At 40.6% G+C, this 19,007-nt stretch overlaps 2 protein-coding genes across 4 annotated transcripts; one reads left to right on the forward strand and one right to left on the reverse strand.

Annotated features, from left to right (window-relative positions):
* Positions 1-5,123: 5,123 nt before the first annotated feature.
* Positions 5,124-7,161, forward strand: LOC145898637 (tRNA (carboxymethyluridine(34)-5-O)-methyltransferase ALKBH8-like). The gene is made up of 2 exons (XM_082987171.1): positions 5,124-6,527; positions 6,678-7,161. The coding sequence occupies exons 1-2, from the start codon at positions 5,316-5,318 to the stop codon at positions 7,110-7,112; spliced, it is 1,647 nt and encodes a 548-aa protein (XP_082843297.1). The 5' UTR covers positions 5,124-5,315; the 3' UTR covers positions 7,113-7,161.
* A 946-nt stretch (positions 7,162-8,107) lies between these two features.
* Positions 8,108-14,163, reverse strand: LOC145898788 (uncharacterized). Of its 3 annotated transcripts, none has more exons than XM_082987401.1 (19): positions 14,001-14,163; positions 13,871-13,945; positions 13,630-13,805; positions 12,916-12,999; positions 12,412-12,581; positions 12,262-12,329; positions 12,006-12,058; positions 11,858-11,921; positions 11,509-11,658; positions 11,109-11,294; positions 10,789-11,036; positions 9,950-10,152; positions 9,668-9,769; positions 9,461-9,585; positions 9,138-9,345; positions 8,852-9,017; positions 8,709-8,789; positions 8,382-8,484; positions 8,108-8,315 (listed from the first exon to the last, which is right to left on the reverse strand). In XM_082987401.1, exons 1-19 carry the CDS (start codon positions 14,131-14,133, stop codon positions 8,152-8,154), a joined length of 2,559 nt encoding a protein of 852 aa, XP_082843527.1. In that variant the 5' UTR covers positions 14,134-14,163; the 3' UTR covers positions 8,108-8,151. The 3 variants fall into 3 exon arrangements, with proteins under 3 accessions (XP_082843527.1, XP_082843528.1, XP_082843529.1); XM_082987402.1 differs by having other exon boundaries at positions 13,630-13,796; positions 13,850-13,945; XM_082987403.1 differs by having other exon boundaries at positions 8,197-8,311.
* Positions 14,164-19,007: the final 4,844 nt, after the last annotated feature.

Raw genomic sequence — 19,007 nt, forward strand, 5'->3', positions numbered from 1 at the left:
CGTGTGCACAAAAACTTTGCTGCCGATGTTTTCAATTGGCATCAGTGTTGGCGGTTTTCGCGCCCGATTGGGCGGGTTTGCCAAGGACACTTTGAACCCCTATAATCACGCATTCTGGCAGTAATGTCTCATTTTGTGTCTCACAAAGGCGCAACATTCATAACAAAGGCTGCTGCACAGTAGCTCTGCGCGTGCAGACCGCGTGGCTATGTTATGCTTGCTTGTTTTGCGTTGCCAGTCTTTTCTTTTTTGTCATGTGTTTTAACCATAGGATTCTATTTAAATAAGGATTCTACTTAAATAAGGCGTGGATAGTGTTTACGTCTGATAATTGTGTTACATTTGGAAGCATCTGATTGATGTAGCTTGTGAATGTGATTTCGCAACAGGCAGCCTGTGCCTGCTGATAGATCGGTCGCAAAACAGTTTGGTGTACTAGAATGTCTGCAAACCGTGTTTACAATTGTGTTTCTTTTTTGTTTATAGAAACCGTTCCTGTTCTGGTGCGTTGATGTTGTGCCGGTCATATCCGTTGTACAAGTATCTGCTGTGTTCTGTGGGTTTGGCTACTACGTAGGAGAATTTGGGACGCGTTTTCAACACATTTGGGCTAAAGACCAAAACTGCTATGTAGCGTGTAACGCCGCCGTCCGCCGATCCGTTGAAAAAGCACGTTATATATAAGTTTCAAACTGTCATTGTTACAACCGTTTGTGACGTAACAACATGCCTGTCCTGCAACAAAAGAAGAAAAAAACGTGCATTAAAACAGTTACAAGATGATTACCTCGATGCTAAGAGGGTGATGCTCAACCGCGAAAAGGAAAAACTGCAATAAGCGTAGCTTGTCGTAGAAGCAAGCTACACAGAGGTTATGAACCTGTGTGAAGATATGACCGATGAGGCCACGATGCCGTTAAGTGTGTCTCCAAAAAGGGATTGTGTTCGAGGAAAGAACGAATTCGACATTCGCGTCACGCAGTGGCTGCGAGACATTTCAACACCGGCGCCTGTCTCGGAAGCTGGTAGCCGTTCACCGCCCGCAAGTAGAACGTCGAAACGATGTAAATCCACTATTCACACTGGGAGCGTAAGGTCTTCTAGGAGCTCGACATATACAGTATTCAGTTAAAGGAAAGTCGTGTGAAGCTTAATCTTTCTCGTTTGGCACGCAAGCATGAAGAACGAAAAGAAGAGGAATTATAACAGGCCGAGTTCACTCTTAAACGAGAACAGGATAAAAGAAAATTTGAATCTGAAATTGCTGATCGCGCGATTCAACGAAAGTTAGAATTCGCAGAAGCCGAACAGAACGTATGCTAAGAAGTTGTTAGTGTTTGTTCGTTAAAATACGAACCCCGAAAAGACACAGTGTGTTCCAAGAATCCTAAAGGATTAGTGATCGAAGATCCCAAACCAAATAAAATAAAGTTCAAGGAATTCGAACGAAAGGTACCATGTGATATCATTTACTCGCCACATAACGGGCATACCTCTACGACACAGTTTAGACCTTATTATACGGAGGTTGGTGAAAGTTTTCTGCCAAAACCTTAAATAGCAAGGTTTGATGGCGATCCTATTGACTATTGGTCATTTGCAAATCGATACAAAATTCATATTGCTAGCAGATTAGACAGGTTCCATACGTCATCCCTGCAATTAGCTACGAACTTGCTTGGAAAGAATTGACGAATGCTATGGTCAACCACATATCAAAAACGACAAATTTTGTGAGAGCGAAAGGTTTGTGTTTCCGGTGTCTTGAAGTGGGACACATGGTTGTCGATTGTAGCAGTAAGACGGTTTGCCATCAGGAAGGTTTTGGAAGTGCATACCATCATGCGCTACAGCACAATCCGGCGAGACCCCGACCGGCGGACGCATCTTCGGAGGACAAAAATGGAAAAATGCTTGAATACCGTGGGCTGTCATGGTAGCAACTCATTGTCCGCTTGGTTAGACATTGTTCCTGTTCAAGTCCGCGTTAGGGACAAGGAAATTGAAACATATGTACTGCTGGACACTGGTTCGGACAAAACCTTCTGTGAGAAACGGCTAATCAACATGTTGGATGTTGAGGTAGAACACCGGTTCGTATGCAGCACTGGTCGATCAATGATGCAAAGGAGCTGAACACCGTGAAAATCTCCATGTCAGTACTGCTATTGATGGGAGGAGAGGAGTTCAATTTACCGGAAGTGACGCTACTTGACGAAATCCCTGTTTCGTCTGAGCATGTCCCAAAGTTTGGAACACCTGTTCGTCCCAAGCATCTGAAGGGAGTACATTTACCGCAAATTAAATGTGAGTCTGTCACATTACTTTATACAGACAATTACTAAGTCATCGATGTTCGAAGAGACGGTTATCTCCTGATTCGGAGTACCCGGACGCTGTCAAAACGCCTCTAGGTTGGTTGCTAAGAGGTTATGCTCCACAGAAAACTTCCAGGGGCTGTAGTTTTCTGTTGCAAGGAATTGAACGTTTCAATCCCTTTAATAACATCGGTGACGCCATCGTGACCGATGATGGTGAAAATTCGGCAGATGTTCTTCCTAACACTTTGAAATTGGCACAGAAACGACTGTTTGGTCTTAAGAAGCGTTTGTCACGTGATGCAAGTTTAAGTCAAAAGTATGTTCAGCAGATGTAAACCCTTCTGGAAAAGGGTTATGCCGAACGGGTACCAGAAGAAGAAATTAATACTGACGGTCGGAAGTGGTACCTTCGTCACCACCCCGTGGTCAACCCAAAGAAGCCGGAAAAGCTTCGAATCTTTTTCGACTGTGCCGCAAAGTGCGACGGTAACTCTATCAACGATCACCTGATGAAACGGCCAGACTTGATGAACTCGTTGGTTGGAGTGTTTCTGAGATTCGGCAAAGAAGCCGTGGCTTTGGTTGTGGACATAGACGCCATGTTCCATCACGTGCGCGTCACGCAGCAGGATCCTGACGCTTTCAGATTCCTGTGGTGGCCAGAAGGCGACGCACTGGAGGACCCTGTGCTGCACCGAAGGACTGTTCATTTATTTGGCGCGAAGTCGTCCCCAAGCTGCGCCACATTCTGCCTACGTGAAACCGCACGTGAATTTGGGAAGTTTTTTTGATCCTCGTGTCGCCAAGATTGTGAGAAAAAACTTTTATGTGGACGACTGTTTATAATCAATCCCCACAGAAGCTTTGGGAATTGAAATGGTGGAAAATTTAAGAAGTTTACTGTTCATGGAAGGCTTCAGGCTGACAAAATGGTTGTCATCGAGTGACGCTGTGATTACCTCTGTTCCTAACGGAAAAAGGTCCCAATCAATCAAGAACATTCCGAAGAGACGTACAGGAACGTGTTCTGGGAATCAGCTGGCGTCTGTCGGAGGACAAGTTTGGATTTAATGTCGTCCTACCAGACAAACCGATTACGCGACATGGAATGCTCTCTGTGACAAATTCCCTGTTGGACCCCCTTGGATTCGTTGCACCCGTGGTCCTACAAGCCAGATTAATCCACAGGGACGTGTTTAAACAGAAGATTGGATTGGAGCGATGTCGTGCCGACCACGGATCAAGCCAGGTGTTGAAAATGGCGAGAAAGCCTCTGTGAGCTTTGTGAGGTAAGAATACCTCGTTTTTATCGAATGACCATCAATGCGTCCAAAGTACAGTTACATGTTTTTGCTGACGCTTCGTCAGAAGCACAATTAAGGTTGGTACTGATCGTTTGATTGGCTATTTTTCGTCACTACATCGTTCGAAGTTGGCAACTGCATGGTTGCTCAGGTTTAAACGCTACTTGTACTGTAAAGCGAAAAAGAAAGAGGTGACCGTGTCACACTCGCCTATATCCGTTGATGAATTAAAAATCGCTGAGTCAGAACTCGTCAAGTTTGTGCCGCGTCAGCACTTTGCTGATTGGCTTGCATCGCTATCCACGGGTAAACTGCCGCCAAAATCTTCGCTCTACAGGCTCGACCCTATTACATATTGAAGGACGACTTCGTGTTGGCGGCAGACTCGACAACGCGAGGTTAGTCTACGAAACAAGGCATCCGGCGATTCTGCCCAATGATTGTCGCCTAACGGATTTAATTGCCCAAGAAGTTCACGCCCAAGGGGCGGGACATGCTGGTATCAACTACACATTGAGTTTGTTGGGCCAGCGTTACCGGATAATGAACGCCCGAGCGACTGTTCGTCGGATTATACGCCATTGCTTGTTTTGCCGACGAAGAAATGCCCCAAGCCAGCAGGTCAGCAGCTGATTGTTGACCTGCCTCCGTTCAGATTGCAGGTTGACGAACCACCATTCTCACACGTCGGTGTGGACTACTTTGGACCTTCGCTGATCAGACAACGCAGATGCGAAATTAAAAGGTACGGATGTCTGTTTACGTGTATGAGACACGTGCTGTTCATCTAGAAGTTGCAGCCGACCCAACGTTGCTTTTGGAAGTGGAGAACAGTCTCCTTGGAAGTTGTTGAAGTCATGCCCTTGACGCCAAACCACCTATTAGGAATTAACCCATCAGTGGGATTGCCGCCGACGATGACCTGCCCGAGCGATTGCTACGCCGGACGCCGATACCGCCTGGTTCAGCATGTTGCCGATGAGTTTTGGCAACGATGGCTGAGGGAGTACCCCCGGACAATCATCTCCAGACAAAAATGGCACACTTAAACAATGCAACTGGAATCGTTTTAGCAAAGCAGCAATGGTGCAAAGGAAAAGTTATTTTTGCAAACAAATTAAATAAAAATAGCAATCCATTGAACTAAGGATTGCTTGAGGAAACAATGCAGGCAAGACGTTTTTCGTGGTGTGTAAAAATTTGTTGCAATAATTCTGTGCTTACAGCTTCCACAAAGTACGGAATACACATGTACGAGATTTTGTCGTTGTGAAATGACATGTATTGATTAATTGCGGTTTTAAAGTTGTTGGTTTAAGTTGTCTTATGTCCCAAATTCACCAAATCAAATGTAACTTGTATTTATTCTTGCAATTAAAGAAAACGTAATAGGTGGCGGCAATGGTCAGAACCAAATGTTAAAAAAACGTAACCACGGTAAAGCTCCTTACTGCGACAATTCCCAGTTGCCGAATTCTTTTGACTAGGCGCTGAGCGGTTTTAGAAAATTTTACCTGGTAACACTGATTGACATGTTGTTTTAGTGTTCCTCGACGTTTGTTGGTCACCAAAGGCATACAAAATATTTGCGTGTTAACACGATACATGTTGCTTTGCTTCCAGTATAATTTTAAACTAACTGAACTCACTTGAATTTTGTTATTCTGAATTTTCAAGTGAAGATAAGAACATGTATAAGAAGCTGTCAAAAGTTAAAAAGAAATTGATAAACTTTGGTTTGTTTCTTTCATGTGAACCAACACCTTATGTTGTTGTTGCTAATGGAGGCTTAGGAAATGACGTATCTATTCAAGACTTATATCTGCTACTGCAAAACCATGGAGAAATCCAATCTGTTAGCTCTTCTGGCAAAAATTCCTATGCATGTGTTACTTTTTCAAATGTGCAATCTTCAGTGTCTGCTGTAAATTGCCTTCAAGGAAGTCTAATTAAAAAGCAAACTGATCAGCAAAGCCAACAGGCTGTTATTTACTTGTTCTTTCTGACATGTCTAAATGATGATGTAAAGGACAGTGGTATGTCTGCCAAATGTGAATTACCACCTGGACTTATTGTACACGAAGATTTTCTTTCAAATGCTGAAGAAAAAGAATTGTTAAACAACCTTGAAAAAGACTTTGCTTCGCACCCACCCTCATCTGTGCTTGAGAGACTAAAACACAGAACTGTACTACACTATGGGTATAAGTTCAGGTATGGATCCAATGATGTTGATAAAAAAGAACCACTTTCCGACGAAGGTTTGCCAGCATATGTTAAAGTTGTCACAGAACGGCTTCTCACTCTATCACAGGTAGAATGCATGCCTGATCAAATGACAGTGAACAAATATGAACCAGGAGATGGCATTCCAAGTCATATTGATAACCCCAATGCATTTGGAGGAATTATAATTACTGTCAGTCTTGGCTCACCTATTGTGATGGAAATGGCATGTGATGACCAGCTGGTTAACTTTGTTGTTAAACCCCGGTCAGTGATTTTGTTCACTAAAGAGGCAAGGTATAGATGGACTCACGGCATTCGGCAGAAGAAAACTGATATAGTTGTAAATGATACCAATGTCCCAATTACAGTAAACCGAGGTACTCGCTTGTCGCTTACATTTAGAAAAACTTTGGACTGTAGTGAAGAGAAGCAGAGCAAATCTGAGTCTTTCCCAAATGTTGTACTTCCCCACAATGAACAAGAAGCTGGTAGGATGGAAAAACAATATGTTCAGACTGTTTATAACAATATAGCTCACCACTTCTCACAAACCAGGGAAAAACCTTGGCCACGTGTTGTGGACTTTTTGTCAAGTCTTCCATCTTATAGTGTGGTGCTTGATGTTGGCTGTGGCAGTGGTAGATACTCAAACGTTTGTCACAAAGTCATCATGTTTGGTTGTGATAATAGTGTGCCACTTATAAGCATTTGTCAAAGCAAATGTTTCAAAACGTTTATCTGTGATTGTGTAAACATACCATCAAGGGACTCTTGTTTTGATGCTTCTATCAGCATTGCTATGCTGCATCACTTATCCACCAAATCTAGAAGACTCCGTGCAATTGAAGAACTGTTGAGAGTGGTTAAACCTGGAGGAAGGGTCTTGTTGTATGTGTGGGCTAAGGAGCAAACTTTAAACAACAAACAATCCAACTATCTCAGAAAAGACCAACCACAATGTGAATCAACTGTTAATACAAGCCAAGCACCAGAAGACTGCACAAGTGAAAATCCCACTTTAAAAATCCATACAAATAGGACGAGTTTCAGACAACAAGATGTGTTGGTGCCATGGAAACTAAAAGAAAATCATGATAAGGCGATGGGAGACAATCTTACAGATAGAACATTTTATCGTTTCTACCACGTTTTTCGACAAAATGAATTACAGAACTTGTGCATGGAAGTTCCACATTGTAAAGTTATTAGTTCATATTATGACAATGGTAATTGGGCCATAATTTTGCTGAAAAACTAGAGGAAGTAAAAATGGCTTGCTTGTTTGTGTGGTTATGAGTTTGACTTGCAGACGGAAATGTGTAGTTGACCAAGCGAGTCGTAATATATCCCTTGCTGATAAATGCTCCGCGCACGTTATTCTTTCCATCAGGACCCAATCACTATATTATTTGAACATGAAAGTTTTAACACTGAAAACAAGTATGGTGGCCAATCTCTAGCGCTGTGGTTTCAAATCTGTTTTGTTGTCACCGCTCGATTTAAACAAGCAACTGGTTCTAGCACCCCTCCTTATAGCAACATTTTTCCTGGTTCCGACTTCACGGCAAAAATGGGTCTGACGTCCCAATGCTGCAGGTAAAGATTTTCCGAAAATGCGTTGGTTTAGTGTGCGCAGCGAAAAATCTTTTTGCGAGAAAGGTTTTACGTTTAGGCCATGCAAAATATGGCAAAAAAAATAATTACCAAGCATCAAAAACAAAAATTTTTGGCGAAGAAAAATGTCTGAAATTAACGGCACTGCTGGGCTTTGGAGTGCGCTTTTACCGCGGCGATTAAGTCTTGATAGCATGGGAAATAACAGCAGACGGATACTGAAGTGTGTCTATTTTTGTCAGTTGGTAGGCTACAACATAAAAAGATTAAAATTCTTAAATATTAATATCAGGACTTCTGAACTGACCCAGTGAATTAGGAGAACACATTTATTATTGGCATAAAACATATTACGAATAGTCCAGAACTACGCCTAAACCAAATTTTGTCGGGCAAATCAAGTACAGGATTGACCGAGGTTTACTGTATGTGTGAACAATAGCAAAACCCTAATTTTTGATTCTGGTATAACAATATTTTTAACTTTCTCAATGAATGTAGAGGTAATGTATATAGTTTTATGTATAACCAACTCTGATATATCCTCAGCAGTATCCACCCTTTTGTAGTTCACATTTATTACATGTTTAAAACAGCGCAATGAAGGAGCTAAAAATCATTTCACTTAGGACACAAAACTTGAATTCGTTCTTGATTAGCAGCTTTATATACTTTCTTAACGTTCAAACCACTGTTAGGTTCATTCCGGCACTACGTGAAGTGCTCATGCCAGCTGCATTCACTTGCGTAAACTCAGAAACTGCCCCTAGTCTTCCATGCACCGAGATTTTATACAAGACACTTGGGCTTAGAGATTTTGGCGACGCAGTCATGTCGTCACTGCTACCTTGAAACAACACATTCTTATTAACTTTTAACATTTCGTGAAAATATTTACAGCAAGAAAGCATACATGTTTCCACAGAAAATTTCTTCTCTCCGTCGACAACTTCATATGGTTTGGGATTTCTTGCAGGAATGGTAGAATTGTTTTGTGAATCAAGCATTTCATCGAACTACATAATGTATATAATTTATGGATCAAACACGCTTTTATTTGTGAAAGCCCCAATAAAAATTACGTGACCACTACTGCATACTGTTATTTATGAAACAGCGTGGTTACCACGTTCATGAACCGATTAACGTTGTTGCATTCTGAAAGTTCTTGACTACGATGTGTGTGAATTCCTCGCAATTATACAAAATCGGGGCAATATTTCGAAACGGTGTAAAATACCTTGTTGAAACTTTGTGTTTTCACAGCTTCTTGTGCACGTTTAATGTGTGCGCAAATGTCAGCACTGCACAGACCTGGCACCTGTAACAATAAATTGACTGTAGATTTTGTGGTCAAAGATAAATGTTATAATGTGTACTTACTTGTTTGTACGTCTTTTTTGTGTTTGTTTGAATTCCATGTTTTGTGCGCAAGTGCAGTCGTAGTTGGCTTTTGTGTCTAAACTGGACGCTGCATTGTTCACACGAATAGGGTTTTTCTCCAGTATGTATCCGTAAGTGAGACTTTAATGTTTGTAGATGACGAAACCTTTCGAATAAATAATAGAGTAATCACAAATGCAACCAATGTTCGTGTGTATGAAGAACTGCATGCTAAAGTTCAAATTTTCTAACTTTTATCAAGGAGTGGCAAAGCCCAAGATCTTACCTAGTCCCACAGACGTTACAGGGGTAAGGTTTTTCTCCAGTGTGAATAAGAACGTGCGCCCTTAAATGGGCGACTTGTACGAATCTAGCGCCACAAGTGTCACATTTGTATGGTTTTTCGCCACTGTGAATCCTCATGTGAGTTTTTAGATTTGCCGGGCGATTAAAGCTTGCATCGCACAAGGGACATTTGTATGGCTTCCCGCTGTCTGAAAACAAAGATCCTGTTTTAAAATATGTGGTGATAATTGCATGGGGACATTTGTATAGCTTTCTGAAAAGAAAGACCGTGTTTTAAATGATAAGTTTGTTGATATTACCCACCGCCTTTTTTAAAGTGCTTGCTGTTTGGTAGTTGATCATTGCCTGAATCTGTTGAGCTGTCTCCGCAGACAATGATAGGACTTGTTTTCTTATCGCTTGAGGAATACTTTCGCACTGAACTGTTTCTATGGAGTAAAGCAAAACTTTAGAACCAGTAGGTTTAACTTGTTTTAATTATTATTTAATATTTTACTGGTATTTTTATACCCGATTTTTGTTGGCGATAAGTAATATTCTGCACTATTTGCTTTGCGCCGTCGTTTATCATTTCCGAATGCAGCTGTGTCAACTATACTTGGTTTAATGGACCTGTACAAAATAGAATCATAAAGCAAGGATAAACAAACGTCTATGGATATGAAGCTTGTTGAATAACGACAGAAACGTTGATAAGAATCAATAAGCTTGGTTTTTTTGCCAATATGCTAAACAGTCACAAATTTGGGCATTAGTGTAATTATCGCTTCGAAAAGCAAAGAGTTTTGCTACCTGTCGTTTACGGAAAAACTGTCGAAGTTTGATTTGTGGGAAAAGATTGGCTCCGCCGAATTGAACAGTGCAGGCGCACGATGGCGGTAAGCTATGTCTCCTTTTGTTGGAGAAGACAACAAGGGATACAACTCGCGGTTTAATCTGCTCATTCCGTTTGGATCATGACTTTGGACCCGACTTCGAAAGTGGGAAAAGTGATTCTGTAAATAAGAATTGTTGCAAGAGATGCTGATGATTATGTTTTAAATAGCCTACAAGGTCAAAAATGTTGACAAGCACAGTGCTCAAAAAAGTCCACATTTTCCTAAATTTTCCCGATGTTTCAGATGCTAGAAATGCTTACAGGGTCTTAAAACAACCACCAGTCTTGTAGTTATCCTTGTTAATGTTAACAGCTTATTTCAGTGGTTCCCATCATTTCTTAGCTCAAGCCCCCTTGCTGAATTAATAAATATATTGCGGGACCCAATGGCGGCAAACCAACGAGCAACCGCCACGAATGCTGCATTCAGACATTCTGTCTAATTTTTGATTGGGGGCTAATATCATTACAAACAACTGCGCTCGCGATATAGCATTGCACAACCGGTAAACCGCATGATGAAAAATTACCTAAGTGAATATGAAGAAAAACTTACGGTACCCCTGAAGGTTGCAATTATAGGCCCCTGACTTGATAACCCTTATGGTTTTACCGGTGCCCATGCCATTTTTTTTTGTATTTATTGTTTATGCGCTTTCAAGTTCTATTTGTGCCAAAACAAAATTGAATTGAATTGGCACCTCTAGGTTGTCGCGGCAGTTGGGAACTACTGGCTTATACAAACAATACATACGTCCAAGGGTGTGTTTGCTCCCAACTGGTAAGCAAAAAGAGATGTAAAGGGATTAATTCCATTAAAATCTGGATATCCAGGCATGCCAAACATGCTTCTTATTTGATTTTGCCGTGTGTTGAAGTTGTAGGTGAAATAGTTGTGAGTTGAGTTTTGACCAAAACCAGCAGCAGCGCTTGAAGCAAATGGAATAGTCGGCGGCTCACTGCTTTTCTTTGGAATATCATCAGTTTTGGTGTTTTGAAAAACTGTATACAGATGTAGATTTTACTATTTAGTGAGTGATAAAACTTTTAGAGAAAAACGACCTCTCGACTAACCTTCATCGGAGGCACTCGAAGAAAGATCTGAATACGTTTGTAAGTGTGGAACTTGGCTGTCCAAATGTCGACCGATAAACTGATGTTTCCAGTGGATCGGTTGATACAAACCTTCCGACAGAGTTGAATCATTTAACAACCCGGAAGTAGAACTGCTTCGACTTCCCATTTCATTGTCTTTGCGAACTAAAGGAAACGATTTATTTTGGCGCTGTAGCCAAGTTGGAAACAAATGCTTGGGGAAATGATTTGAAACAAGACTGGAAGTGGCATGTGTAGCTTGTAATAAGTTACATGGAATAATTGCGAACGTCAGACGGAAATCAATCAACTTCAGCACTTGCATTGAAAGTATATGCGGAAGCAGTGGTACGTTGCAAAAAGTACGACAAGCACTTACGTTGTGTTTTTTCTGCATCTGTGTAAGAAGCCTCTCCCTCAGACTTTGAATACGGAAAGGGCTTATCCATTCCTGCAACTGGTTTGGTGCTTTTAAGAGCCTCACTTTCAAAAAATTTTAGTCGTTCTTGTATGGTAACTTGCGTTGAATCTGTTTAAACACCCAGTGTTTATTTGTCACATCACTGCAATTTATATGCATAATTTACAAAATGTTTTGCCATGCACAAAGTTTCAAGAAACACGAAAAGAAAATTTTGACGTTTAGTTGATTAGAAACATTGACGCTATGTCTTGTTTACCATTGCATTACGAGCATAACAGTCGTAAAAGTACTGTAATTAACAAACCTGACAAACAGCGAGGTTTTATAGTTGTCCCACAATTATGCATCTCCGGAGAACTTGTTTGTGCCTAAATGCATTGTGATATTAGTTGTGGGCAAAAAAAGAGGTTCATCAAACAATGACGCAAATATAACTAGAATATAGCTCCTACCTTGCATAAATCACGCAATGACGCATCTGGTGTGACGACTTGCCCTCGCGCGTCTAAAATGTTCATTTAAGAGGGGAAATTAGTTTAATGGGAGGGTTTTTCAAAGTCTCCATAAACGATCGTTTGCTCATTAATTAATCGAGAAGTCTCAGTGGCGCATGAATAGTTCATCATAGCCTTAATGACGGCAGCCTTTATAACAACAAATCTGCTTCTATACAACGCGAGAAATTTTGCGACAACACAAATCAAATACCTGAGTCTGAGCACTCGGATGAAGACGAAAATGATTTAATTTCCTCTTTTAATAACATTTGTTCTTCTCTAAAAAAGTGAACAACCAAATTATCAATAAAGACGATGCTTTAGTTTTTAGTTTCAATAAAAGGCATTATGCTATTCCCACCTGTAAGCTTGGCAAGCTTGCGTCAATTTACCAATTCGCAGTTTTTTGGCTGCCTGAATTACACCCCAAACAGACTCCTTGTCAATGTCAAGTTTATCCGTATACACATAATCAAGCAAAACCGACAACCCGTTGCTAGGTACATCCAGGTTTATTGTTGTTACATTTTCCTGTTGGTAAAAGAAATGTTTGAAGTATATCCTTTAACAAAGCATTGTTTTTCTTGAACATTTACAGCGACAAAAACCCTGTCCAGTTCTCGCACTCACATGACCCCGAACGATTTGGTGACGAAGTTTATAATTTGCTCTGACGCGACCTTAGGGCACTACTTACTTTGACCGACAGCCCTCCTCTCAGCCGATTTCAAACAATAGTTCGAGGTCTGTGTTTAAATTTTAAGTTGCATGTTTGCATTAATGAGTTTCGCTTTTATCCATGTGAAATTAATGGTGCACAATTGAAATGTTCCAAGTACATTCATTTTACTAAAGAATATTGTACCTGTGCAAGACGATGGTCGGCAAGAAATCTTTCTCTGCAAAATTCGCTGCATGATGCCATCACCGCTTTGTGGGCGTAAAATTCCTATTAGTGACAGTCATGTCATTAAGATATACGTAAGATTAAAAGGCCTAAACCATAAACAAACAATGAAGGCAAGCAACTATCTAGACAAATCGTTTTTTTATATTCCCAGTGTTTTTATGGAGACGGCTCTAGCACCTGAAGTTAATGTGCAAAAAGTTTCCAGTCAGTTCTCCGAAAAGTTATGGAAGTGGTCGTCTTATACTTGCGTTGCTTTGTGTTAAAAGTTACAGTGGATAATATGTAACAAATCACTTCCTTAAATTGTGATGGGAGCGCTTGTATCGTTTGAACTATTGACAGGTTTATCCTGAACAACCGTTCTTCTGGCGTCGCCGGCACGTGTGCTTGTCGCTACTGAAAATACCCTGCGATGTTTTCTACCGCAGATTGCATGTAACAAAACTTGGCGCAGGTGTGATAGGGTGTTCGGAGCCGTAGTTCAAGCGTGTACTTAACTTCCTTAGGAGTTTGTGTGCCGTATACCATAGGTATAAGGAAAGTGGAATATCTCCCCATACACGCTAGCCTAATACTTAAAAGCACAGAGCATTCAATTTAAAGTAGGTATACATTTATCAAATTTTAAAAAATCCGGCAAAATTAACCGGGAAAATATTTATTTTATACCTTGCTATCCACACAAAAAATGAGGTCGCATAAAATTCTTTTTTGCCGCATGTCGTTCATTTCTTGAAGCATGCTGCTTGCACAGGTAGGTGAAGATGAGTGAATGCCCATCTGTTCGCCTGTGTTTATTGTGTGTGTTGCTGATTCCATTCCCGCATATTTGCAATCTTCGCTACCTGTAAATCGAACAAGTAATGTCATCGTATTTTTCTGCTAGAACCTGCAACAAAACCTTGCCTACCTGATTGTTCGTTGGAATTAATCTGGTTGTGACTTAATTTGGGCATACTCAGATCATACGGTTCGTCTGCTTCGTCTACAAATGCGCAATTAAAAATGGACAAATCAAAAGTTACTTTACAAAAACATACCTTCCAACTCAAAACAATCGTCGGTTGTTTCATTGCTGCGAATATCCCTTTCTCTGGACATTGCGTTGTGGTTGTTTGCGAGCAGAACGGCTAAAGTACAACTTTCTCTCATGTACGAAGTCAATCCCGCCATTTAATAATTACTGAAAACGTTTCATTTATACAAGGTAAGGTTTAAACCCTTTGTATACAGAAAAAAATAATTTTATTTGAAATTTCACTCTTTACGCAATATCTAACATTTTAATTATTGTTAATTTGATGACATATTCCCTACAAAACGCCACATAACTGTCCTTCAGCTGCAGATTCGCTCAAACTAAAGTATCTATTTTCTCTTGCGAGCTACTCCTCAACTCTGCTTGTGGCATCACTTTATTGCAGTCATGTTCCGTTCCCGAATTCTAATGCCCCGTAAAGCTACACCGCAGCGTTTCTCCGGTGAAACTTTCCGTTCTGCAGCGTGGTGACAGCGTCTGTCCATAAGTTCCCACTGAAATGCGCGGCCACCTGGATGCCACACATCATTTTCGCTTTATTCGCGTATCATTGCGCCTTGTTAACGGAAACATTCAGCAGCCAAAACAAGACTGGCTGCGTAGTGTACTGTTACTACTCTCTTTTGGTTCCATGAATATTTTTCACCTCAGCGGTGGCACATATCAATTGCAGTTCAACCGCAATTGACGCTAGAAAGTGCAGGTGCGTGAAACTGTGGCGATATCCTTACGTTACTGCATACTTTCACTGGTTTGAACAACGGCCAAACAACCCGCTGAGATTACAACAAAAACACGCTCACATGACGTCAAGTCAACCTGCCATCACAGGATTGGAGAACCTGCTGAGAATTAAAGACCACGGCGCAAGTAGAGAGGTCACCCCGGTTCAATGTTGCAACGTGGATCCTTGCCCTAAGGTAAAGCCTTATACGTGTCTTTATACGAGTTGCAAGAGGTACGCCAAATAAAACAAGACCGCCTGGCGTAATTGTTTACGCTTGTTTTTTTGCGGCAGCACCAGCGAAATGTTTACGAATACAAACCCTGTTGCATTTTTACGTATGCTTCTCCATGTATAGTTTTCACATACGGCACGTTATAGGTCAATGCCATACTGACAACATCAGCCAGTCATTTGTGAATAATAAACGAAGCCGAAATTAAAAAAGTTGAAATGGGTACATTGCTAAAAGTGAACAGGTCGGTCTCTTTGCGCACGACATGACCCTTAACCCCTTGATCTCCGTATTATAACGTGTCCAGCATCTTATTAAAATGCGAGGCATACGGTAGGCGAAAGCCACCTTCACGTAAACAATGCACTGCTACACTAAAACAATCTTTGTAACGCTATCCCCTCCCGACAAAGGCCATTCTAATTGCAGCAGCGTTGTAAATTGTTTATGTTTGCTTTTCTACGATTGTGCAAAATCCCCGCCCTAATGAATGTTGGTCGGGTCCCCGGAAAAACTGTTCATTATCGAGGTGAGAGAATAAGAAATAGTTAATGATATCTATGTTTGGTTTAGTCTACCCGCAAACATTATCTTTTACAGGAATTCACGTCATTTGTCCTCCCGAGTAACATAATCTACATTTGATCTGCTTATGCATTTACCCCGATCGCTGCCGGAACCAACTACCTCCAATGTATATTGAATCTAAAACCGTTTGCTAAAGTTCGATCTATCCTGTCGCCAAAAACTTGATTTCTCGCATAGCAACACATCAGCAAGGCAAGTTGCATTTCAAATTGATTCGCGGTTTGACTTGCACGATGTGGTGGACACCGGCTTGTGTGACAAAACTTATGAACATTTATTATGATGTCACTGGCGTAGGGTTTCATTCACACTGTCGAGTGTTTGTGGCAAACTTGCGACTCATGTCTGGGTGGGAACGCAAGTTGACAATACCTACTTACTGAAATTCCCATGAACCGACAGGGAAGAGGTGACTGAAAGAATTCCTAGACATTCGCCACGCAGACAAAATGGCGTCGGCACCTTCTTTGGAGTTACAAACAATGAGAACAAATAAACATATGTAACACGATCTCTGTGGAACTACTAGACATCAACGAGGCGTATTAATTAAGGGCGTAATTAAATTGTGAAAGTGTCAAACCATTCTCATGACCTCGAGCTATTGATACTCACCACGAGACATGAATGTCATAGTGTTGTGTAAATTGTAAGGAATGCTCTAACAGGATATAGATCGTTATTGCGGAATCCGAACAGCGTTCATAAATCGAAACACCCTGTCATTCCTTTGTAGCCTTGTTGAGCTAAGCAATGTTACACTCCACGGTCTCACGTAAATTCTGTCCAAACTTATCTGTTTTCCATTGCTATGCACACGCGCTGTAATTCATATAGGCTCACTACCACCACTATCCAATTTGAAGTGCAAAACGATAGTCATGCTTACCGCAGTAATTTTACTTATCTATGCTAATTCCATTTTCACAGGATCCAGCGGGAGAACTGTTTGGAAATTCCCTCATACATCACTAAATATAATGTCCGCAAATTTCTAGGAGGGGCATTTTATTAGACGCATTGCCACGAGGACAGGTCGAGGAAGCTTCGTTTTAAAAAGGATACCGCAGCATCATTACGACGACACATAGCTTTTTGGAAATATGGTTTGCGTGCTGGCATAATACCATATGACGTTACCATCATTTGCCATGTAGTTATTTTTACTATCTACCGGCTACAGGTTTCCCTTACAAATTCATGCGAATGCCATCATACACAATAGGAAGCATGGCTTGATACATCGAATTCGTTTCATGTCGGGAAGCTTTCGGCTTGTGTGGACCAAAGCTTTCGTCTGCGACAGATCGCAAGAAACTTTGTAAATGTATAACAGGCGAATATAATGCAACTGTAGGGCCATATTATAAGGAAAATCTAGTGGGCCATATATGAAAATAAAAATTACGTACTTTGCATGTCGATTGGCAGTTAGGAAAACTTGTCCCTGGAGATCAAACTTTTGTTAATAACTTATGACGAAAAGCGCGTGCTTTATAAGACAGTACGCCAATTTGTTTTGGAAACATTTGTTTCAAGTTACATTTTCCCAAATTTCCGTGGAATCCGTCACACCACTTCTGACAAATGACCTTGCACATTTTCTGAAATTGTAGCATTATTTACACCAAGGTTCCACCTGGTGATGCCAGGTTTTCGAACGCTGTATTTTGTAGAGAACGTATTAAAACGGCGTTGACTTTTCTGGTTTTAGCATGTAGCCCAGCAACTATTGGGGCCAGCGCATGGTCTCAACATTGTGACAGAATAGTTACATTGTAACAGTGATGTTTTTTTTTTAAAAGACACACTTTTGGGTGATTAGGGTGAAGTAACACTTTTCTTAGTTATATCTTCGCAGCATGTGCAATAAAAAGGAAAAAATAAAACCCACTACTAGGTGCCAAAGACTTTTGTTGAAAAAACAGAATACCTTATTAAAAAACAGAATTTAAAAAATAAAAAATAAAAAATATATATATATATCATAAAATAGTTTAGCTGGGTTGCGAAATCTCGTAGCATGCGCAGTGTAAAAAGTGAAAGCAGAAAAAGGGCTCGAATATTGTTCTACATTTAGTTGTCCACGCCTTTAAGTAAGGAATAAGTTATGTAGTCGTATACCTGCTAATTTATTATGGACCTTATGATATGTTGTTAGCGCTCTACTCGTGGATGTCGTAGCGCGATCTTTTGTTTACAAAATATTTAGTAATGTCCTTCGATCTTCGAGCACAGATGTTTTTTTCTGGTCAACTTTATCATCATGAGTGTGGTTAGGATCAGCACCACTTTACAACAAAATACCTTCAGCGAGGATCCGGATTATGTTGAGAAAAAATTACCTCCAATTATGTACCAACTAGGTGAAATTTAGGATTTACCGGATTATTATTCAAGTTCTATACTGTATTTACAGTTCTAATTTCAACGGGACGGTTTCGTCCATATGGGGTTGTAACGTTACGGGTAACACAGATTGTCGTTCAATATTACTTGTCTGGACAAAATTGGTTGCCTGAGTACGTGACTGCCGCGGCGATCAGTGAACGCATATACTTTAATCCATGGATGGGTTATAAATTGAAACATTTTCCCTTTTCGCTATTCGCTATTCCTTACACTGTGCCCACATTAGGTTGCTCTATTTGTAGGATAAACCTTAGGTTCGCTATACCTTGCACTGTATCCTATTTTGTTTAGGCTAAAGCGCGCAAGGGCGTGTGGGGTATGATTAATATTTAGTTAATTTGACCGTGCGTCCCCACAAACTTCAAATAAAGTTTGGTATCATTCACAAGCAGCACATTATAAGGGTATTTGGTGCAAAGTATTTGCTTGGTCAACTTGTAGACTATGCTTAGATTTATGAGAAGGCATTAATATCATATTCATACTTCAATATTAACGTATTTTTTTTATAATTTTATATTGTTGGAAATTTCAGCTCATGTTGCTACTTTGTAAGATTATTGAGTTACCCGTGTCCAAAGTTGTGTTTATTATTAACTTTTTTACATTAACATAAAATTTGTGTCAATGTAAACAACTTGTAAAAAAATATTGTAATTCGGCGAGTAAGAGCAGAGATATGTGCGTTTGAAGTTTTGTCGACTGGAAAAAAAGTTTCGTCGACTGGCGTCCCTTTGGTCTTTCAGCGTTGTTGCCAGGGTGGCGGTTTTGCCGGACCAATTGGGCTGGTTTTCAACATCGAGTTGCGGGTTGTGGTTTATTGGGCGGATTTGCCAATGACGCTATAATCACGCATTCTGGCACTAATGTATAATACCAAAATAAAACCAATGCGTTCATTTCCTGACAAACGAAACAATCGTACGGCACAGGGGGTAATAAATGCGTCCAGAGAAACACGCAGTTGCGACAGAAACTTATACATTGCAACTGGAGGCGTTTTTGCAGCAATGGTGCGGAGGAAATGTTATTTTTGCAAACGAATTTAA

This window comes from Ascidia mentula, chromosome 4, assembly GCF_947561715.1.
Source record: "Ascidia mentula chromosome 4, kaAscMent1.1, whole genome shotgun sequence".
Classification (NCBI taxonomy): Eukaryota; Metazoa; Chordata; class Ascidiacea; order Phlebobranchia; family Ascidiidae; genus Ascidia; species Ascidia mentula.